This window comes from Rhinoderma darwinii, chromosome 3 (assembly GCF_050947455.1).
Source record: "Rhinoderma darwinii isolate aRhiDar2 chromosome 3, aRhiDar2.hap1, whole genome shotgun sequence".
NCBI classification, from domain to species: Eukaryota; Metazoa; Chordata; class Amphibia; order Anura; family Rhinodermatidae; genus Rhinoderma; species Rhinoderma darwinii.
Window position 1 is genome coordinate 335,785,652 of NC_134689.1, and position 26,084 is coordinate 335,811,735.

A 26,084-nucleotide genomic window follows, 5' to 3' on the forward strand; every position below is an offset into this window, starting at 1 on the left:
GGAATTTTTGGGAAAGATTTTATATATGCAGTACAACCTATATATTCTGGTCCCCAGTCCGCTGTGTGAGTCAGTATCCCTTCTCCCATATTTAACATGGGTAAGGGAACAAGACAAGGATGCCCGCTTTCCCCTGTATTATTTAATTTATCTCTTGATCCTCTCCTTCGGACTATGCACGTCTTACCCTCATTTTGAGGTATACAAATTGGCAGTGTAAAAACGACGTTTCCGGCTTTCGCTGATGACATTCTTCTGCTCATTGCTAAGCCTAAAAAGGCAATTCCGGATATTATGGCTAAAATCTACAACTTTGTCAAAGTCTCCGGATTTCTGGTTAATTTTAATAAGTCAGAGGCACTACCTAAATTTAGATCAGCAAAGAAACGTTGGGGCCAGAGCTTTCCGTTTCAATGGAGCCAGTGGTGTAACTACTGCTGTAGCAGCCACAGTGGCTGCTATGGAGCCCGCTGCATTTGGGGGCCAGTGCCGCCCGATGTCACAGGTCATGGGGTATGACCAGTGGTGCCGCTAGCAGCCACTATGGCTGCTACAGCAGTAGCGACGCCACGTTCAGTAGTATCTGTGTCCTTAGGACGCAGATACTATTGAACACTACGGCAGAGAAGGAGGTATCTCCCTGCTTCACCATTGTGAAGGGGTTGTCCCAAAAAACACATGTATCCCATATTCACAGGATAGGGGACACATGTGTGATAGATGGGGTTTCGACCGTTGGGACCCCCAGCGATAAGGAGAACGCGGAACCAAAAGTCCACCGAAATGCTCCATGGGAAGCATGGGACTTCCGGGCTCTGTGTCCGGCTTGTATGTCCGGAAGCTCCATAGAAATGAATAAGGTGCCGGTCACAGGCCATATTTTTGTTTTTTTGGGGGGTTGGGGCTGTATGGTGCTATCTACATGGGGGGCTGTATGAAGCTATCTACCGGGGGACGGCTGTATGGCACTATCTACAGGGAGGGAAACAGAGACCCAGGCTGATGGGTAATTCCCATAAGGAGACATTATCCGGCAGTCAGTGGCTCTTAAGCTTAAAACAGCATGGGGGAGATGTAATGAACTGGAATTATGTCACCTATTAAAAATTGTATAGGAAAACTTTCCATTCATTGAGACTTCAATTCTGTCACCTGTTACTGAGCAAGACTGTAAAGTGTCCCTGTATCAGCCTGTCCTGTTACTGACAAAGCTGCGGTATGTAGCACGTTGTTCTGGAGCTCCTGACAGAATTTACAATGTCCAGAGCAAATCTCACCACAAGGAAAGTTCCCCTGTAAACTGTCCATACATAGTGACATTTCTGATCCCGTACCACAATAGGCTACAGATCAGACCCTGCATGGGGAGATTTAGAGCGCTACCCATCAGAAGCTTTAGATATTGCAGAGGTCTGAGGGTCTGCTGAGGGGACAATGTCCAACTATGAGACATCTCCCCCCGTGTATGGTCCTCATTACACTGGTGATCACACTGGATTGGAAAAACTGCCAACAAATGAACTAGGAAATCTGCCGGCAGTTGAAACATCTGACATCTATGGATGCCATTTGGCAGACATGTTATATATAACCAACGTGCCACCGAGCAGCCACAGTAACCATGGAAACAATAGAATCCAATTCATTATTAACATTGTTTCCATGACAGGAGACTAGAAAGTGTCAGTTCTATGGGACACAGCGGCCGGCTGGCAGCTACTCGATATTTCTGACGTTTTGAAAGAGAATTTCAATGTGATTTCCTGATTTACGTTTTAGGAATTAATCCAGTAAGTGGTAATAATGTGAATAATGGTTGTCACTTAGCAAAATCATCGTCTTACAGCAGTTTATATATAATATACAATGTCACTTACTATCCCCCCCTCCCCCTGTAAGAACAGATATTATACTATAACTCCTACTATATTGGGGGGAACAGATACAATTTACATTTAAGTAGCTTATAAATTCTCAATCTTATCATAAAACACAATGTGAACATTGACTTATTCTTGTAAGATCTTGTGAGTAACAGCAGATTTGTCTGTTCTCAGATCATTTTATCCGGATACTTTCATGTCATAATTGATTAAAGTGTTCATGAAGTAGTTACATAGTTTACAGCTAGTGGCTGACATCACTCGTAAACCCAAGAAATGCCACATTTTCATATTTACAAACCAATGGATCCAATAAACGCCCTTGAAAGAAATAATTCAATTTGTCCTGGAGGTAAAAATTCCTTCCTGAAGCCTCCAGACGACTGGACAGATTCCGGGATCAGCGTTGTACTTTGTAGATCCCAGGAACCTTGTATATTGTGTTTCTGAAGAAAAATGATCAACCCTTCCTTCAATCCTTTCCACCTTGGACAATTCCTGGGGTGACATATATCATGTCCATACATCTTACCCATTTTAAAAACAATCAGCCACAATATGTTTTTTTATTTTGTTTCACTTTATTAGCTTTACCAGTTTAAGTTATTTGACAGAATAGTTCAGCATTTTTAGGATTTGGGTTCGGTCACTGTATTTACTATTTTTCCTTAGAATTCTATTGCAATAATTACCTAAAACACAGATAGATAGATAGATAGATAGATAGATAGATAGATAGATAGATAGATAGAATCCAAAAATCAGGCAGCACTCCAAGGTATAAGCAAGGTAGAAAAAGGTGCTTTATTGGTCCATATACACACACGACGTTTCAGCTCAACACAGGAGCCTTTCTCAAGGCTCACTTGAGATAGGCTCCTGTGTTGAGCTGAAACGTTGTGTGTGTATATGGACCAATAAAGCACCTTTTTCTATCTTGCTTATACCTTGGAGTGCTGCCAGATTTTTGGATTCTACTACAGCAGGTCTGTTAGCCCTGACCTGGGCAGGTCGGCACCCACCTATGATTTACAAGGCTGTGCGGCTGACATTGTATTTGGATAGATAGATAGATAGATAGATAGATAGATAGATAGATAGATAGATAGATAGATAGATAGATAGATAGATAGATAGATAGATAGATAGATAGACTGAAGGGCCTGTATTACAGAGAATACACAGATTCATTTATTTCATTGCTGGACATTGCGTTACCGCAAGTTTATGACATTTATTAGTGAATCTAACAGGAGCTTCTGGTCACTTTTTCAGCTGCATGGTGGATAAACATGGCGCAAGAGAACCACAACCAAGTTCCTGCACTTTGTACTAATGGTTGTGGCTTCTATGGTAGCCCACGTACCAATGGACTATGCTCCGTCTGCTACACAGAATGGCTACGGAGACAGAACAGCAGCAGCAATGGGAGGAATAGTCCCCCAGGTAACACTGTGTGATGGTGACTTGTGGAATAGTTTGGTGGCCTGAATACAGAAGATCTATCGGAGAACTGATGATAACTTTTGTCTTTTCCTGCAGTGATGTCAGTGAGAAGTGGGGTGGAGGCTTCTACCTCACAGATTGTAGACTATGCAGAGCTTGATAAACCTGCAGAATCTATAGATTCACAAGGACAAGTCAGGTAAGTTATTCATCATTTCTGGGGCAGTATATGTGAGAAGTGATTCTACCTGTTGTAAGAGTACAGGGTATATGTGGAAACAGAATATTATAGTGAAGGCCTTTCCAGGGGTCCACAATGATGTTTGGTATGAGTGCCCTAAGACTGACGCCAGTGAAGAGCCTTCCTGTCTTTTTTTACCTCTGTTCGTTCTTGATCAGTATTTTTCTGTCTTGCAGTTTTCTTCCTCAGACAGATTCAGGCTCCTCTTCATCAAATGGAAATACCTTAGAGAGAAGAATTGAGGTGTATATTCGGAACATACGTTTGGGGGTAGAATTACAGCGAGGAAAGAGAAAGTATAATGATACAGAACAGACATTGGACAGTGCTGAGGGTAGGCGATTATTTGCTTCGGTGAGATTTATCCTCGTACGGGGTCATAATGAGGAGTCATTTTATGTCATTATTATGTATTTTTCTACAGCTTCAGCATCAGATAATGCACAGAAATCTTCTGAAGATCAAGAACTCTCCCCACCAAAGGCCAAAGTCAAGAAAGTGAACCGTTGCCACGTGTGCCGCAAAAGAGTTGGTCTCACCGGTCTGTATACATATAAGACATTACTTTTTATGTTCTGTGTAGAGTATAAAGAGATGGTGCTCATATGTTTGGTAGCTGGAGTTACAGGAAAGTCCAGCATACAGATCCTGAGTAAAATTATATATACTTTATATATACTTCCTCACCAGCAAGGTAATAAACTGGTTGGGTTGATGTATAAACTTCTATGGGGAGAAGTTCTAGAAACAAATATTGAGGTCCTACTTCTGATCAAACTCTACAAGTAAATGTGGAAAAAAGGGGTTGTTCCAAGAATAACATTTATCACCCATTCACAGTATAGGTGATAAATGTGTGATCTCTGGGGTACCCATAACTGGGACACCCACTGACTACTAAAATGGGGATCTTGAACCCCCCACTCACAAAGATAGCCGAGCGCTGTATTCATCTATCTCCGTCAGTTCCATAGTTTTTAAATGGAACAGCAAAGCGCATCCTCGTCCTGCTCTCCGGTCGAGCTCCTCTTCACTGTGGTCGTGCAGTGAGGAGGAACGGGGAGTTCTGACCCCCGTTCTAGTGGTCTGTGGGTTCGCAGTGTGAATAGGTGATAAAAGTTAATATTGGGATGACCCTTTTAAGTTTGAACTAAATGTTTCACCTATACCCAGAGGAGGCTGCAATTGTGGCGGGTTGATCCACATGGCAGTTCTAACACTTAAAGTCTATGTAAACCCTTGAAAGTAATTTTTTATTTTATTTTAATAAAGATGTCAGTCAGTGTGTTTGGTGCAAGTTTCAAATTAGTTTTATTAAAAATTATTTTTACTTTTTGAGATACAGCTGCTTTGTATACTATATCCTTCGCTGAACCCTGTACCTGTCAGGTCTGCGGGACTGACGGGTTCAGTGACAGTGGGTCATGCTTGTCTCTGACATGCAAGATCTGCCTGATATCCATCACATCATTGTTCATAACTTAGATATGATAGATTACAGGTGGATCCTACGTGTCAGGGACACGCAGGACCCACTGACACTAAACACGTTACGGATTTAGGTCTTAGCGCACGATACAGCTGCTCTGTATAGAGAATACAGAGCAGCTTTACCTCAAAAAGTAAAAATAATTTTTAATAAAAACAAATTTGAAAGTTGCACCAAACACACTGACTGACATTTTTAATAAAAAAAAGCCTTTAATAATAAGTCAATATTCATTAATGTTAGTAATATCTGAAAATGTGGCTTAATATTTGGCTACGTATAAGTATAGCAGAGATTCCATTATTATATAAGAGCAAGATGGTGGTTGCCATATTGGTTTTTAACTATGGAGATGTATTACAAAGTCACTGTCAGCTGCTGTTAATATGTCCATTTTTTGCCAGGCTTTGACTGTCGATGTGGGAATATATTCTGTGGGATACATCGTTACTCTGACAGGCACAGTTGCTCCTATGACTATAAAGCTGAAGGAGCTAAGAAGATCAGAAAGGAAAACCCTGTTGTGATTGCGGAGAAGATCCGTAAAATTTGAAAGCAAAATTCCATCCTGTGTGACACCAACATTGTGGTGTGGACTGTGGTGTGGTAATAAGTCATACAACCCACCTTCATCATCCTGACTCTACATCCAGGGAGGGATACAGCTCCTTCTCTTTTATCTTCCTTATTACTCCTTTTCTTCTTCTCCTTTGATTATAGCTTTTCCCCAATTCCTACAATTGCAATAAGAATGAAACAAAAGATAAAAAAAAGTCAAATATCCTTTAAGGGGTTTTTCTTTAGGCCATCAATTTCCTGTAATATCATCCTGACTAAACATCCGGGGATACAGCTTTATTTTTATCTTTACTTTCTTCTGTTCTTTATCTGTTGTTTGATTGTAACTTTCCCCAAATCAATATACATGAGATAAGAAAAAAACAAAAAATGATACAAAAAAACAAAAGAGAAAAAAATAGTAAATCTTTCCTAAACTGTCCCCAGGGTTTTCCATGCTGTGCACAACTGTTTATATTGGAGAGGGGATGTGATGGAGTGTAATGTAATCTCTACACCGGTTTCTACAATATCTCCGCTCTCATCTCCCCTATCCCTTATATAAGTATTATCCAGCATTGTGGTGTGGTAATAAGTCATACAACCAAACTTTATCATCTTGACTTCACATCCAGGGACACGGCTCCTTCCCATTCATTTTCCTTGTTTCTCCTTTTTTTCCTACTTGAATCTATAAATGAAATAAAGATAAATCACAATAAATAAAAAAATTGTAAAATCTTTAAACTGTCTCCAGGGATTTTTATACTGCACATAACTATTTATAAGACTAAGTTCAATCTTTGTGTTGTGATGTAGTTTAGTAAAGTTCATAGTTTCACCATAATCGTGAGTAAAAACCGTGGCAAAAATAAAAGCAGGAAAACCACATGTTAGTATTTACAGGATTGTCACAGTTCTGCCACGAACGCGGTTACTGCTTTTGTTATAGAAATAATTCAAGGAAATTTTGCTATACCTTCTCCCGTGAATTTTTTTTTTCATTACTAGGGCATGGTATATATTTTAAAAAAGCAGCAAACCCTGAGTAACGTGATTTACAAATACAAAATGTGAATATGTTCTCTAAAAATCTCTGTGCAGGCCATTTGAGGTCCCTTCACGCCAAATTTGTCAAATCTTGTCTTTATGGACCTGGTTTGACAATCATCTCGGAACAGGAAAGAGCCTTCCACAAACTGTTGCCACAAAGTTGGAAGCATATAATTGTCTAGAATACATAGGTAGGTAGTGTTCCCCTCGCATCCACCAAACCCAGGTTTGTCCATCAGACTGCCAGATAGTGAAACGTCATTCATGACTCCAGAGAACAGGTTTCCAGTGCTCCAGAGTCAAGTGACGGCCCATGAACATCCACCTCATAACCAAAGAGGCAGGCGGCTTATTATGAATAAAACATCTCATGATGACAGAGATGGTCAGGAAGATGAGGAGGAGAAAGTGGCTGAGACGCACAGCGATGGCGAGTGACCAGGAAATGGACGGGCAGCAGCCGACGGCGGGAGGTACAGCGGGAAGAGCTTTAGGAGCTAATGAACTTCCGCTTGCGCATCAAGTAGTCTAGCAACCAGCAAGGGAACAATGCTAGGCACTAGGGAGAGCATGTTTATATAATTTTTTTTTCTGGTGCGGTGCGTACCCCCTGAGGCTGTGGTGCATACCCTCTGGGGTAAATGTACCATGTCCGGAGAACCAGTGCTCTAGACCAGCAGGGAAAAATCCATTTACCCCTCCTCTACTCTAGACTACCAGGAAAACAGGTAATAAGATTTTTCTTACAGAAAGCATGACATAAATCTTCTATGTGCCTCAATATGATCATACAGAGAGACATGGAGGTACAGCAGGGACAGGATAGTAAAAGCTGTGTATTCATGATCGGTGCAACTCGAATCCTGAATACGGTCATACACATGTCCTCACTTGTAAAAATCAGTTCCCAATGCTTAGTAGTGAGGTTGTGGTGGATTTAGGATTACATTAAGCTGACAATTTGAACAGGCAGAGCTGCAGTATAAAGCATGGAAGAAGACAGAGCCTGAGCCACAGATGAAACAAGGAGCAGTGTTTCAGGCTACCTCAGAATTCCTTTACAGCTTAGACTACCATGTACTAATACTGCAGGTCTAATCATAGATGTGCTGTAATGAAGAAGGTGCTAAACACATAGAAATATAGGGGGGAATTTATCAATAGGTTTATGCCTAGTTTTTTGGCATAATAAGTCACAAATCATGGCATTTGTAGATGTATTTGTGGCTTTGCCAGTTTTGTAAAATGGTGAGAAAAGTGGGCGAGATTTACTGGGAGTGAGCGAAGTATCCACCTTTTCGACAGATTTATTAATACTAAAGCCAAAATTTTGTCACAAATCTACATCTCATTGTCATTTTCTGACTGTAGGAGGGTAATGGAATAATTTGGGATTGGTAGAAATGTTATAGATATGGTGAAGATGATGTACAACTCCCCCACTGCTAGAGTCATTGTAGGGGGGACTTGTCCCATACTTTCGTGCTCTTCAGAGGAACATGGCAGGGATGACCCCTCTCCTCGCTCCTATTCGCCATATTTATTGAACTCTTGGCAATATTTTTTAACAGGTTCCCGACCGCTGGCCGTATTTATACGGCCAGCGGTCAGGGTCTCTAAATTCCGGCGTATAGTATATATACGGCCGCACTTCAGAGACTGTGCACGCGGGATCGCGTGCACACAGCTCTATGCCCTGGCTGTTGCTAACAGCCATGGGCACTGGGCAGAATGTCAGGGGTCAATCTTTTGGCCCCTGAACATGTGATCGCTGTGACAACCAATCACAGCGATCACATGCATTTCTGCATAGAAAACAGTGTGCACGCGATCGCGTGCACACAGCCCTGTGCCCTCGCTGTTACCAACAGCTCTGGGCACTGGGCAGAGTATCAGGGACCAATCTGATGGTCCCTGAACATGTGGTCGCTGTGACAACCAATCACAGCAATCACATGCATTCCTGCTTATAAAACAGTGTGCACGCGATCGCGTGCACACAGCCCTGTGCCCACGCTGTTACCAACAGCTCTGGGCACTGGGCAGAGTATCAGGGACCAATCTGATGGTCCCTGAACATGTGGTCGCTGTGAAAACCTATCACAGCGACCACATTTGTTTTATTTTGACTTTTCTGGCAGTAAATCTCCTGCCTCTTTTCTTCTCCTCAAACATTGTTTCAGTTTGAGGGGAAGAAGAGACTCGGGAGAATTGCTGCCAGAAGATTACAGTTACAGTTACAAAAAAATACAGTTACACTATAAAACATTCTCTGTATAGATAGATTTCTATCTATCTATACAATCTATCTATCCATCTATCTTTTTTTCTATCTACCTTTCTTTCTTTTATTCTATTAGAATAGGCAGGTAGGGAGTATATAATTATATATATATCCACATATATATAATATATATAGCAATAGCGGTTTATTTTTTTGTTAGCGGTAGTGTAGACATATATAGCAGTTAGTTTGTGTGTTTTATAAAAAAAAAAAAAATTTGTTTAGTTAGTGTTAGTGTTAGTTACGTTATGGCGAGGAAGTTGTTTAGCGCCGAGGAGGCATACGCCATGCTGTGGTCTGAGTCGGAGACCGCATCAGAGATGGCGTCCGAGATGGAACCTGTTTTAGGTAGTGACGATGACAGCGTCACTTCAGGTTCATCTTCAGGGGACGTTGTCCCTGATGCAGTCGAAACTGCAGAACATGAAAGCGCAGGGCCAAGTAGCGCTGTAGCACGGGACAGCCTGGTCCCTCCAGTCCAGGCTCTTGTATGGGCACCTGCCCCATCTTTTGGGCCTAGAATCCACGGATTTACGGCCACTCCTGGCATAACCGTGGACAATACAAATTTTGTCCAAATGGATTACTTCCATTTATTTATAACGGACGACATCCTAAATCAGATTGTCCACGAAACAAATTTATATGCCACGCAATATATAAGGCAGAAACCTTCATCCACCCATGCCAGAGATTGGACGCCCACCAATTTGCAGGAATTAAAAAAATTTTTGGGGCTCACCCTAAATATGGGTATTGTCAAAAAGCCCTCCATTAGGTCTTACTGGTCAACAAGACCCGCCCAAGCCACCCCAGTATATTCTGCAGTAATGCCCAGGTCTCGTTATGAGACAATAATGAGGTTCCTCCACTTCAATGACAACGCACAGGCCCCCCCAAGTACCGATGCAAACCGGGATCAGTTGTTCAAAATAAGACCGCTAATAAATTCCCTGAATAATTTATTTCTGCAACTCTACACCCCTGAGCAGAATGTAAGTGTGGACGAATCCCTCCTCAACTTTCATGGCAGACTTAGCTTTCGCCAATATCTACCTTCCAAAAGGGCAAGATATGGCGTTAAGCTCTACAAATTGTGTGAAAGCGGGTCAGGATATACCACCGCCTTCAGAATTTATGAAGGGCGGGACCGCACAATAAATGTTCCGGGATGCCCCCCTGATCTTTCCACCAGCAGTAAGATCGTGTGGGAGATAATGCAGCCTCTGCTTCACCAGGGGTACCACCTGTACTGTGATAATTTTTATTCGAGTGTGCCCCTGTTTAGGCATTTGCATGCTGCAAGGACTGGGGCATGTGGTACCATGCGCAAAAACAGAATTGGTTTTCCACAGCAATTAGTGGGGAAGCGCATGGTAAAGGGGGACTCCTGTGCTTATGCATCTGAAGAATTGCTGGCGGTCAAGTTCAGGGATCGCAAAGATGTGTATGTGCTAAGCACGATTCATACCGCAGGAACAGTGGCAGTGAGGGAAAGAGGGGCAACATCGGACAAGCACAAACCAGTGAGCGTGTCCGAATATAACAAGTACATGGGGGGGGGTGGATTTAAGCGACCAGGTTTTACAGCCCTATTTAGTAAAACGCAAAACTAAAACCTGGTACAAAAAGGTGGCCATTTATTTGTTACAGGTGGCCATCCACAACTCATTTGTGCTCTACAAAAAAAACAGAGGCAGAAAAAATTATTGAAGGCCTCATTTTTGATGTTCAGGACACCCGAGAATGCCCCCAGTCTGAGGATGTCACGCGACTGACTGAAAGACACTTCATCAGTCGGATTCCCCCAACAGCAACCAGAAGCAACCCCCAGAAAAAGTGCCGCGTCTGCAGAAAAGACGGGCACCGCAAAGATTCCCGATATTTCTGTCCCTCATGTCCCTCGCAACCAGGCCTGTGCATTGAGCCATGTTTTAAAAAATACCACACTGTTCTGAATTATTAGATTTTAGTTAATTTGTTGAAAATATATTTGCCCTACATTACGTTTTTATTTTTCCCATGATTTTACTCCAAGGGTGAGGGAGGGAATGGGTGGGGGGTGGATGCCATGTTTGCATATTTTCTAAAGTTCATCTGCTGGAGAGCTCCATTTGCATTAACCTGCAATTTCTTATTTTAGAAAACCCCAAAAAATAAATTCCCATTATACCCCTAGATGAATATTTTGGGATTTCTGCTTCAAGAGCAGATATTTTGGAAGTGTTATAGAAACTCTGTTGAGTTTTGTAAAACCAGCTTTGAAAAAAAGCGATATGTGAAATAATCTTCTTCTATCCTCCGCCCTCCTACATCTCTATGTGATAAATAAGGCCACATATTTGGTATCCCCATGCACGGGAGAAGTGGCAGAATGTGAACGGAGATTAATTTTGTCCGTGGTCTATACTGTGTGTGAAAAATGCTGGTATAAACTGGCGCATTTGCTAAAAAATTGCTAATTTTATTTTGATCCATCTTATTCAAGAAACTTTCAGAAGAAAACTGGACTGTCTAAAAATATGATAAACCCCTTGAAGGAAACCTTGTGGGGTCTACTTGTGTGAATGAAGTCATTTATGGGGTGTTTCTAATGTTTCAGCAGCATTAGGCCCCCCAGAAAACAGTATGCGGCTATAAAATCAAATGCAAAATTCCTGGACCGAAAAGGCCAAAAAGCCTCCTTTTATGCCAAGCCCTGGCACATGCCCGCACAGTGAATAAGGCACACATATTTGGTATCCCCATGCACGGGAGAAGTGGAAGAACGTGAAAGGAGATGAATTTTGGCCGTGGTCTATACCGTGTGTGAAAAATACTAGCCTAAACTGACGCATTTGCTAAATTCTTGCATTTTTTTCCAATTTTGCCCACTTTAGAGAAAAAAATAAAAATTATATATACTGACAAATGCCACTAAAACAAAGCCCTATCTGTCCTTTAAAAAGAGTGTAAAATTCAAAGATGAACTTTATTCACCTACAGAGTTATAGTCATCTAAAGAAGCGCATAGCAAAATTGTGAAATTTGCTCTGGTCATTTAGCTGTAAAACAGCCTAGTCCTTAACCGGTTAAATCAATCCAAGTTTATTAACAGTACATATTACATGAAATCCTGCATAATAAAGTGTTTTCATTAAAAACATCACATTACATGCACATATGATGTCCACAAACAAAAGATTTGAACCTCCCTCAACCTTCCCCCACCCCCACCCACACAGCCCCATACCAACTAGTCATAGTCAGTTCCCAAGCATTACACGAAAAGTAACAGGACATCCCCAGCACATTCCAATATACAGCCATATTTGTCCACTTATACAGCAGTCCCGTGCCCAAGTAGATCATCCATCATATCGGCACTATTCCCCCCACCCAGTGGCGTAACTACCGCCGTAGGAGCCGTAGCGGCTGCTACGGGGCCCGCGGCATGAGGGGGCCCGTGTCGCCCACCGGCACGGGCCCCCACCATGGCCGGAGGCTCCGCTAGCAGCCGCTATGGCTGCTACAGCGGGACGCCACTGAACACTACGGCAGAGCGGGGAGGTATCACACCGCTCTGCTATTAAACAAAAGACATGTATCCCCTATCCACAGAATAGGGGATACATGTGTGATTGCTGGCATTGATAGGGAGAACGGGGGACTGAAAGTCCCCTGAAGTTCTCCATCACAAACCTCGGACTTCCGGGGTCTGTGTCGGCAGCTCCGGAGAAATGAATGGAGCGCCGGTCCCGCTTGTGTGCATGCGTGACCAGCGCTCCTTTCATTTTTAGTGAGCTGCGCAGACGCCGGAAGTCAGAGGTTAGTCATGGAGAACTTCAGGGGACTTTCAGTCCCCCGTTCTCCCTATCGCTGCCAGCGATCACACTTGTATCCCCTATCCTGTGGATAGGGGATACATGTCTTTTATTAGGACACACTGTAGGTCGCATTTTTTGGGAGGGGGGACGCTGTATGGCGTTCCCTACAGGGGGACGACGCTGTATGGCGTTCCCTACAGGAGGGGGGACGCTGTATGGCGTTCCCTACAGGGGGGGACGCTGTATGGCGTTCCCTACAGGGGGGGACGCTGTATGGCGTTCCCTACAGAAGGGGCTGTATGGCGTTACCTACAGGGGGGCAGTATGGCGTTCCCTACAGGGTGGGGGGGGTGTATGGCGTTCCCTACAGGGGGGGCTGTATGGCGTTCCCTACAGACCCCCCTGTAGGTAACGCTATACAGCCCCCCTGTAGATAACGTCATACAGTCCCCCCTGTAGATAACGCCATACAGCCCCCTCTTTAGATAGCGCCATACAGTCCCCCCTGTAGATAACGCCATACAGACCCCCTGTAGGGAACGCCATACAGCCCCCCCCCCCCCGTAGATAACGCCATACAGTCCCCCCTCTAGATAACGCCATACAGCCCCCTCTGTAGATAGCGCCATACAGCCCCCTGTAGATAGCGCCATACAGCCCCCCCTGTAGGGAACGCCATACAGTCCCCCCTGTAGGGAACGCCATACAGTCCCCACCTGTAGGGAACGCCATACAGTCCCCAACTGTAGGGAACGCCATACAGTCCCCACCTGTAGGGAACGCCATACAGTCCCCACCTGTAGGGAACGCCATACAGTTCCCCCTGTAGGGAACGCCATACACCCCCCTGTAGGGAACGCCATACAGTCCCCCGTAGGGAACGCCATACAGCCCCCTCTGTAGATAGCACCATACAGCCCCCTCTGTAGATATCTACAAAGGGGGCTGTATGGCGTTATCTACAGGGGGGCTGTATGGCGTTATCAAAAGGGGGGGTTTGTAAAAAAGGCACTATCTACAAGGGGGGGTTGTGTGACACCCAGGGGAGGGGGGGGCCCCAGTCAAAAGTTTGCTATGGGGCCCAGTCTTTCCTAGTTATGCCCCTGCCCCCACCCCCGTAACCATACCCACATCCACAGTCCCACTGTTTAAAAACCTTTCCAGTGTGAACATGACACATCACGTTGCTGTCAACTTGCCATATATCAGGGTTTTCCCACCCCCTGCACTCCCCCAGACATTCGGAGTCTGAGAAGGGTGGTTGATGCCAACCCCGAGTGATCGATCCATTTGTCCCATTGCTTTCCAAATTTCTTTAGAGTTCCCCTTTTCTTGTGTATATTATATTCCATCAGAATGGTATGTTTAATAGTCCCAAGAATTTCCCCCACGGATGGTGGGTCTGCATCCAACCAGTGTTTAGCTATACCTTTTCGGACCTGGTACAGAATCTTGGCAATGGCCAAACCTTCCTGCCGGTCCCCTTCCAGATCACCAACATACCCAAGAAGCAGCACCTTTGGATCATCTGGAAGCCCCACCTCATAGACCCGCCATATCAAATCCGTCACTTCCCCCCAAAGGGTCCTGAGAGCACCACAGGCCCGGAACATATGAAAAATATCCACTTTTTCCACTGGGCACCTACGGTACTTAGCATCCGTTCTGACTCCCATTCTTTTCAGAACCCACAGAGTCCTATACACCCTGTGTATTAAAAAGATCTGAGACCTCCTCTGTGCTATATTCATGGACAGATTTCCAGGTGAAAAAAGGAAAAGAATCTCCTATTATTTTATTAGAATTGTCAGTTCTTGCCCAGGTGTACACCACCAATATAAGTCATAGAAATTATGGGTATGGGAAAAGAAGAAAAAGGGGCAAGAAAATTTTAGAGGAATTAGCCAATGCAGGGGAAACTCAAAATTATCTAGGCAACTCACAATTGGTGGCTACCAACGTGGAGGAAGGGGGCGTGAAACATAGGCTAAAATTAAAATCTAAGAACATGCCCTCTTTGGGTTTATGCTCACAGGTAAAGATTTTTGTAGATCTGGTCACACATGATATTAATCTATTAAGCGAAACCTCGCTCTCCAGTAACATCGCTATTGAAGAAAATAAAGCGTTGGAAGAATTCAAGAATTCAAGACTTGGACTGATGGGGTTTTTAAACAATCAGACAAGGGTGACAATGTGGTATGTAACAAGGAAGTAGATGAGATCCAGCGCAAAAAGAGGGTTATTCAGAGATATATTAAAATGGAATCTTGTTCTATTGGCTATACACCTATCTTCTTCCATTTGCATCCACCTTATCCTCTGTGGGAATGAGACTCCCTGTTTTTATGTCTACTTATTCAATAAAATTGGAACAAGATTCCATTTTAATATATCTCTGAATAACCCTCTTTTTGCGCTGGATCTCATCTACTTCCTTGTTACATTCCTACCAACGTGTGCCGACACGAGGATCCGTGCGCAGCAGGCATTGGAACTTTTGCCTCAAGGTGAGCTGGAGGTTCCCTCCTATATACTTTCTACTGAGAATGTGGTAATCTGGCCCAAAGAACTCTATATTAGAGAAGCAAAAAAACAGCTCAACAATAGAGATTGTTACAAATTTTTATGGGGGGATCCCACTTTACAGTTCCAACAAGAGTATGAGAGACTCATCAGCTCAGGTCTTGAAGAGAGAGCCATCTCACAAAATGAGGCTAAGTATCTTTTAGTCAGACATCCTAAGGTGGCAACCTTCTATATGTTGCCTAAAATACACACAAATGTGGAACAGCCACCTGGCAGACCTATAGTATCTGGCTGGGATGTCTGACTGAGAAATGCGTAGCTTTGTATATAGGCTTCCCTCTTACACTCGGGACACGATGCAGATACTCCAGGAGTTCAATAATGCCAATCTTGAGGAGGGTGAATTTTTGGTAACTCTAGATGTAGAGAGTCTCTACACCAATATCAAACATGATCTGGGGTGTAGAGCTGTCGATTTCTTCCTAGGTTGTGAGCATAACTATAGTCCCAGTAGGAGGACCTTTGTCAATAGAGCACTAAAATTCATATTAACAAGAAATTACTTTATTTTTGATTCTTCCTACAAACCCAACGAACAGCAATGGCACCCACTTTTTCCAACCTGTTCCTTGGGTGGTGGGAGGAGGAAATCGTTTTTGGGGAACCTCTTCAAGCACATGTTGAAAAAATATCAATATGGCGCAGATATATTGATCATATCATATTCATCTGGAGGGGATCCGAAGACGACCTGTTAAAATTTATAGATGTTCTCAATACAAATGAATAAAATCTAAAATTGACCCTAAATTATAGCAGAAGGGAAGTAACTTTTTTGGATGTTAAAATTGGTATTGACCATAATCGTGAAATTATTACCAATTTATACAGAAAGGAGACAGCCACCAACAGCCTCCTAGATGCACAAAGTGCCCATTTAAATAGAACTATTAGAGGAATCCCGAAGGGAGAATTCCTGAGACTAAGGAGAAACTGCTCCACTTTTGAGAATTTTAAGATGGGAGCTAGGGATCTCAGAAATAGACTGAAGGAAAGACATTACACAGGGCGTCAAATTAAACAAGCATACATCTTAGCCCTCCGGACGGATAGAGATGCACTGTTGGTGGTAAAAGATAAAACAGAGAGTGATGATAAAGTGATTTTTATCACCACACTGTACGACAAGTGGCAAGAAATGAACGATATTATGAAACAACACGAGCAGGTATTGCTATTGGATGAAGACCTAAAAAAACATCTGGGTACGACTATTTCTGTAGGATATAAAAAAACAAATATTATAGGACAACATATTGTTAAAAATCACTTTACTAGGGACTGCATAAAAAATAAATCAGAAAAATGTCCAGGTTTGTGTAAGAAAAAAAATAAAAATTAAAAGTTAAAAAAAAAAACCTTTTCTCATTTTCCCCCTAGAGCATAGTAAAAAATTAAATAAATAAACATAATTGGTATCGCCGCGTCCGTAAATGTCTGAACTATTACAATATATCATTATTTAACCCGCACGGCGAACACTGTAAAAAAAAATTGTAAACGCCAGAATCTCTATTTTTTGGTCACCTAATCTCCCACAAAAAATGAAATAAAAAGTGATCAAACCGTCGCATGTACACCAAAATGGTATTATTAAAAACTACAGCTTATCCCGCAAAAAGTGTGCCTCATACCACTTAATCGACAGAAAAATAAAAAAGTTATGGCTCTCGGAATTTGGCGACACAAAATAAATTTTCTTTTTTACACTTAGGTTTTTACTTGTAAAAGTAGTAAAATATAGAAAAAAAACTACATATATTTGGTATCGGCGTAATTGTATTGACCCATAGAATAAAATTAACATGTTGGTTTAATTGCACAGTGAATTCCATAAAAGCGGCGCGCAAAAAACCATGGAGGAATCGCTGTTTTCTTAATTTTCTACCCCACAAATATTTTTTTTCCCGTTTCCTAGTACATTATATGGCAAAGTAAATGGTGCTACGAAAAACTACAACTCGTCCTGCTAAAATAAAGCCCTCATAGTACTATATAGATGGAAAAATAAAGGCGTTATGGCTTTTGGAAGGTGGGGAGGAAAAAACAAAAATTAAAATATGAAAAAGGGCTGCGGCGGGAAGGGGTTAAACGTCACCATAATCTCAATTTAAAGGAATTATCAGGATGGGCAATTTGTCATGACCACAGGGATAAGAGGGGGCGATATAGATTCCATGTTGCTAAAAGAGGAAAGCAAGTGGATATACAAGATGAACTCAGTGAGCCCTAATGGACTCTATGAGTCCTTTAATTTTGGCTGCTTCCTTTGAAAGTATGGTCCTTTATTTGATCTTTGAATGTCCCATCGGTAAATGGGAATTTTTATGGACTAATTGAGGGAGGAATTATTTGACAACAATGTTTTCCCTTTTTCCCTGCCCATGAGACATGATGGTTCATCTGCTCCTCTTTACAACTACCACTTTTTGGGATGATGCAAAAATACTAGAAATTCAGAATGGCAATAGCCACAATTTATGCAATAATCCATCATATTTCCCATAACTAAATAATAATAACAATAAAAAAGGAAACAAAAGAAAAAATTTAAGTTCATAAAATTGCACTGAATACAGACCATGATATCAATACTCTAATTTAAAATCTAAGGATAAAAATTGCTCCTTATAGTTCACATCCTTAGGACGGATTTTCACGAACGTGTAATACGTCCGTGCAACGCACGGACCTATGCTAGTCTATAGGGTAGTGCAGAATGTAAGTGATTTTTGCGCAGAGTGAGTCCGCTGCGTAAAACTCACGACAGGTCCTATATTTCTGCATTTTTCGTGCATCACGCACCCATTGAAGTCAGTGGGTGCGTGAAAATCACGCGCACCACACGGAAGCACTTCTGTGGGACGCGCGTTATTCGCGCAACAGCAGTCAAAAGTATGTTTGCAAACAAAAAAAAACACCACGTGCTTTTTGTGTTTACAAACATCCAAACAAAATGTCATAATGATGGCGGCTGCGCGAAAATCACGCAGCCGCGCATCCTATGTGATGACTCACGGAGCTGTTAAGTGTCTTTTGCGCACGCAAAACGCCGCGTTTTTTGCGTGCGCAAAATGCACGCGCTCGTGTAAATCCGCCTTTAGGGTGTTCTATACGTGATTGATGAAAGATCAAATAACATACTTTATGACTTGTCTATATGTCAAAATATAAGACATTACTTTGATAGTAATGTCTGGATACCATTAATAAGTAAATTCACACCGCTATGTTTTGACGAAAATGTAAAGGAAATTATTTTACCTGTATTATGCTGACTGGCTAAATTTGCTGTCAGTCAACTGTTGACCTATACAAAGGGCCATAAACAAAAGGTTCCCGCTCCCGGAAGAAGCTGACTTTGATCATTGAAACGTACGTCGGGTAACATACCGACTTTGTAAATAGGGAAAGGAATAATAGAGGGAGAGAATAATGTAAAATAAACCATCCTTACCTTGTTTGAATGCATTAGCTGCAGCAAGTGCGAGCTTTGATGACGTCATAGTCACCTACGTCTAATACACTAGCCGCCAGTAGCCTCGGACCTAGCTGTGGCTCTGGTTTCGGTTTCGTTGCAGGGAATAACCTTAGTGCAGCGATGCTGTGGGATACTACTGCAGCTACTCAGCTATACTTAGTCCTAGGCTCTAGTCTCAGTCTCACTGCCGGGGAGACAATACCAGTGCAGCGATCCTGTGAGACGCTTTTGCAGCTATCTAGCCACATTCAGTTCTGGGCTCCAGTCCCAGTCTTGCTGCCGAGGGAGACAATCTCAGGGCAGCGACGCTGTGAGGCATTATTGCAGAGCCATACTTGGTTTATCATTTGAGCTGCCTGCTATTGATAATAGATATGCCCATAAGACCTTATGGATTAAGGTCAATTAGGTGATCTTGATGTGAGAACGGTGAACATTAAAATTACACTTTCTAGCTTTAAGAGCACTTCCTCTCTAGTCCTGGTGATACGGACACAACCATTCATACAGACTGGTGTCTCAACTCAACGGGAATTGAATAACAGAATATAGTAACACTAACATAAATAATAAAGAATAAAAATAAAAAACAATAAAGGTTTTTTTGCCAGTGCAATTGAAAGGGGACATTGCATTGGATAATCCTTCCCTATAAATTGTCGGTATCAATCGTTATAATAATTGAAGGCGACCTAATATATATTTTTTCTTGCCCCTTTTTCTTCTTTTCCCATACCCAGATTTCCAGGTGATGCCAAGATTTCCTCCCAATGATCCTTAGGTATAGGGCCTATATCCTGTTCCCATATCACCCTTATGGGTTCCATAAGATCCCCTAAATACTTAGATAACATAAGCCTATATACTAAAGAAATCAACCCCTTAGTAGCAGGCGCTTTAGCAACATACTCCAACACTCCCAAGGCATGAATAGTCAAATCTACTGGATCACTCTGGGATTGGAGGGCATGGCGAATCTGCAGATACTGATAAAACATAGCCTGTTCCAAGTGAAATTCGTCCACCCTTGGCGATTTTAAAAAGAGAGGATGTGTCTATATGTGGATTTAACCTAAAACAGGAGAAAAAAAGAGACACGGCGCCACATAGTGCAAAATAAAAGCTGGATTAGGCGAGGGAGCAAACTTTGTTAGATGTAAGCTCACCTTGGCCAATGGACACTGTTAGGTGTCAAACGAGCATTGTGGCTGCTGCCAGGTCCAAAACACAGCAAACAGAGTTTGTTGTCCAGAATTGAAATTTGAAAAATAAAAAATTGGGACCAACGGCGCTGCAATAATGAACAGGAAAATAAGAAGCTTTAAACGGACATCACGGCAAAAGTTTAATGTCAGAGGCTACGCGTTTCAACACCGGACTGGTGTCTTCATCAGGCCAATAAAAAATGTGTAGTTCAAGCACATTTATATACATACAGGAAAAGAGAAAAACCGCCAAGATAGCAGGTCAAAGGTCAGACACATTATAAGTCAGCACATAACATGTCTAAATGTGAATACATAAACGCTGACTCTACAGTGATGTTTAAAAAACACATATGACATAATCGTTCACAAAATTACATTAAAAGAAGAGAGATAGAAACGAAACGAAATATGACTAAACATGCCGTTTTTACACACATACAAAAATAAACAGTTTATATCATTAGTAGCCACAGTAATAACCGTGGCAATGTGTATAAATTCTGAGTGTTTGTCTGAGACTAAAAACAAACATAATTAAATGAATATAGCGACTATAATCCTGAGACGCTGAAATAGCGTCCCCGGTTGCTAGGTAACCTAGAAAGTACGGTGGCCGGGACATAAGCGCTGGAGCGCATAATGGAACGCACAAAGCTAAACGACGGAGAAAGAGACGAGTGGTGAACAGAGACCACCAATTCATCAATCAGGGTAAGTAAAACTCATTGTAAGCAATATGATATGCTAAAATAACATAAAAATGATATAAAAAATTATTATAATCTGGGTAATCTTATGAAAACCAGACATTGATCAAGATGTTTTTCTGACAGGGGAAAAAAACAATACCACATAGCCCCCTCTCACATACTCCTCCACATAGCCCCCTCTCACATACTCCTCCACATAGCCCCCTCTCTCACATACTCCTCCACATAGCCCCCTCTCTCACATACTCCTCTACATAGCCCCCTCTATCACATACTCCTCCACATAGCCCCCTCTCACATACTCCTCCACATAGCCCCCTCTCTCACATACTCCTCCACATAGCCCCCTCTCACATACTCCTCCACATAGCCCCCTCTCTCACATACTCCTCCACATAGCCCCCTCTCTCACATACTCCTCTACATAGCCCCCTCTATCACATACTCCTCCACATAGCCCCCTCTCTCTCACATACTCCTCCATATAGCCCCCTCTCTCACATACTCCTCCACATAGCCCCCTCTATCACATACTCCTCCACATAGCCCCCTCTCTCTCACATACTCCTCCACATAGCCCCCTCTCTCACATACTCCTCCACATAGCCCCCTCTATCACATACTCCTCCCCCTCCTTCACAGTCTCATTACCTTCCACCACAGTGTTATGTCAGGGCAGCATCCTCTTCCTCTATCTTCTCTTTCCTGCATTGAGCTGCATTAGGAGTAAGCCCCTCCCCTTCCTGTCTGATCACATGACCTCCTCCTCTCCACTCTGGCATCTAGTTTGTGAGCAGGGCCCCAGCAGTAGTTAATTGGAGAAAGGAGAGAGAGATGATAGATTTATACTTTGTCTGTTATGCTAAACAGTCAGCGCCGGGGTGTGACACCTCAGCATGACAGACGTACACACAATGAAGGGGTTAATAGCTGCATTACTAGTAGCTACTTACTTGCGGTGTAGGGGTCAGAGAGTAACAGGAGTCAGATTTCCTGAGCTGAGTAACAGCGGGACACTGCGGGCGGTACTGCCGGGGAGGAGCAGGCATGCACACCATGAGTTCCTCCTGCTGTAGCCATTCCTTTCCCTCTACACAGGTCACGAGGAAGAGGGAAAATGCTAGAAGAGGGCTGATTGGGTGGGTGGCCCTGGGTCTGGGTCTCGTAAGTAAAATAGGTGGATACATCTGCAATGTCTGTTTGACAGCCGAGCTGCCACCAAGGCAACTACATTACTGGGTATTTTGTTCCCCAAACATAAGTGACCCAGCAATGTAGAGGATCCATTGCAGTGCTACTGCGCCAGTGTGGTGAGGGGGGCCCGCGGGCCAGTAAGAGCAGCTCTACAGTGTGACCCACCAAGCCTCACCTCATATCTCAGATTCTAGACCTGCAGCTATCTCAAACAGGCACCTAAAAACACACCTGCCCTATAAGCAGCTGTAAGGGAGCTCGTACACGCAGCGGTTGTGCTGTAAAGATTTGTAGCAAATTGCAGTGGCTTTGTGATGCAGCTTTTGGTCACGCAGCTTTTTGGTGACTCAGTACACGCGGTGCACTACCGCAGCAAGGCCGCTCTGTATATGGGCATCTTAGGTAAGCGAATCGGGAGAAAATTTCTATTGATTTAAAGAGGTTGTCTGTTTTAGAAAACCCATTTTCACATACTTTAATAAGACATCCTAAATTAATAGCGGGGGTCCATTCCTGATCCTCATCTATTAGCTTGAGAGGACATCAGCTGCAAAGAGGGTCTTGCTCTGGAGGACTCGGCTTGTGCGTGCACTGCACAGACAGCCGATTGATTTTAATAGGAAATTATTCATCTTTTATTTCCACTGCGGTGGTTCTGCTGGGAAATTGAGCGCTTGCTGTCCGGTTCCCTCACAGATTAGAGCTGGTTGCTGGTGGTACCAGGACACCCTGTGAACAGCTTATTATTGACTAAAGCCGACAACCCTTTTAATATGCCTGAACACGTTTGCGCAAAATGGCGCACCATTACATTCTAATTGGGGTCTTGCGCACGCAATAGCACGTAATGCTCTGCCCAGTGGATGGCATGGGCCGCACTATAAAGCCGACATCCCGCTGCATCGGCCGGTATCAGAGATAACTCCAATTCTAGCCGTTTAGCCCCTTAAATGTCGTGGTCAATGGCGACCGATGCATCTAGGTGGCTACAGAGATAGGGGTTCCCTCTGTTACCCCTTTGGAGTCCTGTGATGTGATTGCGGGGTACAGTTGGGTTGCCATGGCAAGCTAGGACGTAAAAAAGGACAAGCCCCATTGATAAGGAGAATGGTACCGTGTTTCCCCGAAAGTAAGACAGTGTCTTACTTTCTTTTTATCCCCAAAAGCCCCACTATGTCTTACTTTCGGGGTATGTCTTATATTGGAAAAAAAAAATTTTTTTTTTTTTTTTCACAAACTTTATTTAACTGTTTTACATTTTTTTTTTTAGTCCCACCAGGGGACTTCACTATGCGATGTGCCGATCGCATATATAATGCTTTGGTATACTTAGTATACCGAAGCATTATTGCCTGTCAGTGTAAAACTGACAGGCAACCTATTAGGTCATGCCTCCGGCATCGCCTAACAGGCAGATGCTGAAGGCAGACCTGGGGGTCTTTGTTAGACCCCCGGCTGTCATGGAAACCCGACGGCGACCCGCGATTTGTTTGCGGGGGCGCCGATCGGGTGACAGAGGGAGCTCCCCCCTCTGTCAAACACATTAAATGCCGCTGTCACTATTGACAGCGGCATTTAATGGGTTAAACTGCCGGAATCGGCGCGCGCTTCGATTCCGGCAGTTGCAGCAGGAGCCAGGCTGTGGATAACAGCCGTGCTCCTGCCGCTGATCGCGTGGGTACAGTCTCAGTACCCGCGCTATCACAGGACGGATATATCCGTCCTCCTGCGCGAACTAGCAGCTGCTGAGGACGGATATATCCGTCCTTCGGCGTTAAGTGGAAGTGGGCAGGAGGCGGCAATACCCCCGTGTTTCCCCGAAAGTAAGACATATGTCTTACTTTCGGGGTACGGCTTATATTAGCCGACCCCCCTGAAACCCCCGATACGTCTTACAATCGGGGGTGTCTTACTATCGGGGAAACACGGTAACAACCAATTTTTAAATCATTCATATATTTCCAAGAGGAATAACATAGGAATTGCACAACTAGAGTGCTAAGAAAAGATGAACCAGTGTTGTCATTTTATGGGAATACAATCATTTACTAAAACAGGGAGCAGACAGGAGAATTGACATGTCCTCTTTATTAATGAATATAGAGAGGTGGTCTCCAAAGAGGACCCCTTTAAATGAACTTGTGATGGATCATTTTTAGGAAAAGTTAACAATGGCATCACAGGTAGTATTGTAGATTGAGGCAAAACTAGGCCTCTTTTCAGATGCATTTGTGGTCTCTATGATATATCCACGAATAATAATAATCTCCTTCCCTTCAGGACAATAATGCACCAGTAAAGTACAGTGATCAGCCCAGTACAGTCCCGATAGAAAATAAAATGGAAAAAGTCATGCCAAGCAAAACTCAAAATAAGAGTTTTGCCTAGACCACTGGTGCGCCATCTCCGCAATCGTCCCTCTCTTCTTATGTTGCCCTTTTTTTAAATTTCCTGCTGGTTTACGGCTTCACTTCACCTGAACCGGACGTTAATTACAGGGGCCTTATCTAGCGTGTAAATTGTCAACACAACCCATGCCCCAGTGAAGAAGTGAAGAAGGATACCAGAGGGAGATTAAGAAACTGGTAATCCTAGAGAGGTTAGACAGAGGAGTTCAGGACAACTGGGATATTGAGGTAATATAAATAGGGAATAATAGTGTCACAAAGCACCCATATAAATATCACATATTAGTGGCCTTATAAACTATGCCATACAGTGGTCATGAATAGTATCAAATAAAAGTCCAGATGAGGCGCCATTCAGTACAGGGCAAAGACAAGTGAGGGCCCCTGTACAAATACAGCGTGTGGGACTGCTTTTACCAGCATTCCTGCAGCATACATAGTTACATAGTTAGTACGGTTGAAAAAAGACACATGTCCATCAAGTTCAACCCAAGGGATGGGAAAAGAAAAGGGATACATTTATAGACATAGGAGCTAATACTTTTTTGTTCTAGGAAATGATCTAAGCCTTTTTTAAAGCCTTTTTTTCTGGCATTTGTGAACATACACTTTAACTTGCCTTTCAGTTTTTCACTTTCACTATCAGAAATGTGATTATTTGACATTATTTGGGCATTATTATTTGCATTGCTGTTTTGTAACAAAAGTCTCTCCTTATCCTATTGTCTAGTCCTCTCCCCACAGTCTGTTTCTCACCCACCAATATAGTCTGACCCCTCTCTAACCTAACTGCCCCTTTATTTTCTAAATTGACCTCCCACCTCAGCCCTAGTTTAAATACTCCTCCATCCCAGGTAGAATTCTCTCCCCCAGCACAGCAGACCCCCTTCCATTTAGGTGCAAATCATCTGCAGAATACAGTTTGTACCCCAATGAGAAGTCAGCCCAGTGCTCTAGGAACCCAAAGCCTTCTCCTCTACACCAAGACTTCAGCCATGCATTTAACTCCCTGAGCTCCCGCTGTCTTTCCTGTGATCTGCATGGCACAGGCAGTATTCCTGAGAATACTACCTTGGAGGTCCTTCCCTTCAGTTTATAGCCTAGTTCTTTAAAATGATTCTTAAGTCTCCTCCACCTACCATGTATTCTATCGTTGGTACCCACATGGACCACAACAGCTGGATCATCACCAGCCCCTCCCAATAATTTATCCATCCATTCCACCACATGCCAAACCCTGGCACCAGGGAGACAGTAAACCATTCTGTTGAGGCGGTCTCGGTGACAAATTATTCTATCCGTCTTCCTGATTATAGAATCCCCTACAACTACCAATTTTCTTAAGGAATAGAGGGGATCCTCCAGCTCACCTGAACATAGCAGTCCCACTGTCAGTAGCGTTCGGGTCCTCGTGTCGGCACACGCAGTAAATGGACGAGAAGGAGAAAGGAATGGATCCAGCGCTGAGACCAGGTAGGTTAGTTTAAAAACTAAAACTTTTTCCAAGATTTATAATTGCAAATAACAAAGGGAGTGAGTTAAAAGGTAGACAAGCAGTGTTCCTTCTGGATACGGTGGCTAGTTGAAGGGAATTGGCGGGTGCCTACGCGTTTCAGACGCGATCTGCGTCCTTAGTCATGGCTTCCTTGTTATTGTTATTCGCAATAATAAATCTTGGAAGAAGTTTCCATTTTTAAACTAACTTACCTGGTCTCAGCGCTGGATCCATTCCTT

General features: G+C 43.1%; 1 protein-coding gene and 1 long non-coding RNA gene across 5 annotated transcripts in view; one reads left to right on the forward strand and one right to left on the reverse strand.

Moving 5' to 3' along the window:
- Nucleotides 1-21,551, reverse strand: part of LOC142749850 (uncharacterized) — a 65,836-nt gene extending 44,285 nt beyond the window's left edge. Inside the window, exons 1-5 of one of the 4 annotated variants that reach the window (XR_012882473.1) lie at nucleotides 21,400-21,551; nucleotides 19,997-20,121; nucleotides 6,220-6,308; nucleotides 5,687-5,793; nucleotides 3,709-3,794 (exon numbers count right to left, since the gene is read on the reverse strand). This is a non-coding gene — a long non-coding RNA (uncharacterized LOC142749850). The remainder of the gene's footprint in view (nucleotides 1-3,708; nucleotides 3,795-5,686; nucleotides 5,794-6,219; nucleotides 6,309-19,996; nucleotides 20,122-21,399) is intronic. The other 3 variants (XR_012882475.1, XR_012882472.1, XR_012882474.1) reach the window with 3 other exon arrangements.
- On the forward strand, nucleotides 1,704-6,369 carry LOC142749849 (AN1-type zinc finger protein 6-like). Its single transcript, XM_075858380.1, has 6 exons — nucleotides 1,704-1,790; nucleotides 3,159-3,329; nucleotides 3,426-3,528; nucleotides 3,747-3,904; nucleotides 3,995-4,111; nucleotides 5,464-6,369. The coding sequence occupies exons 2-6, from the start codon at nucleotides 3,176-3,178 to the stop codon at nucleotides 5,610-5,612; spliced, it is 681 nt and encodes a 226-aa protein (XP_075714495.1). The 5' UTR covers nucleotides 1,704-1,790; nucleotides 3,159-3,175; the 3' UTR covers nucleotides 5,613-6,369.
- Nucleotides 21,552-26,084: the final 4,533 nt, after the last annotated feature.

Bases quoted from the DNA above. Each gene is read 5' to 3' on its own strand.
- LOC142749849 (XM_075858380.1), top strand. From the start codon at position 3,176: ATGGCGCAAGAGAACCACAACCAAGTTCCTGCACTTTGTACTAATGGT. The intron at 3,330-3,425 runs GTAACACTGTGT...CTTTTCCTGCAG, and splicing joins TGGGAGGAATAGTCCCCCAG to TGATGTCAGTGAGAAGTGGG. The intron at 3,905-3,994 runs GTAGGCGATTAT...ATTTTTCTACAG, and splicing joins GACATTGGACAGTGCTGAGG to CTTCAGCATCAGATAATGCA.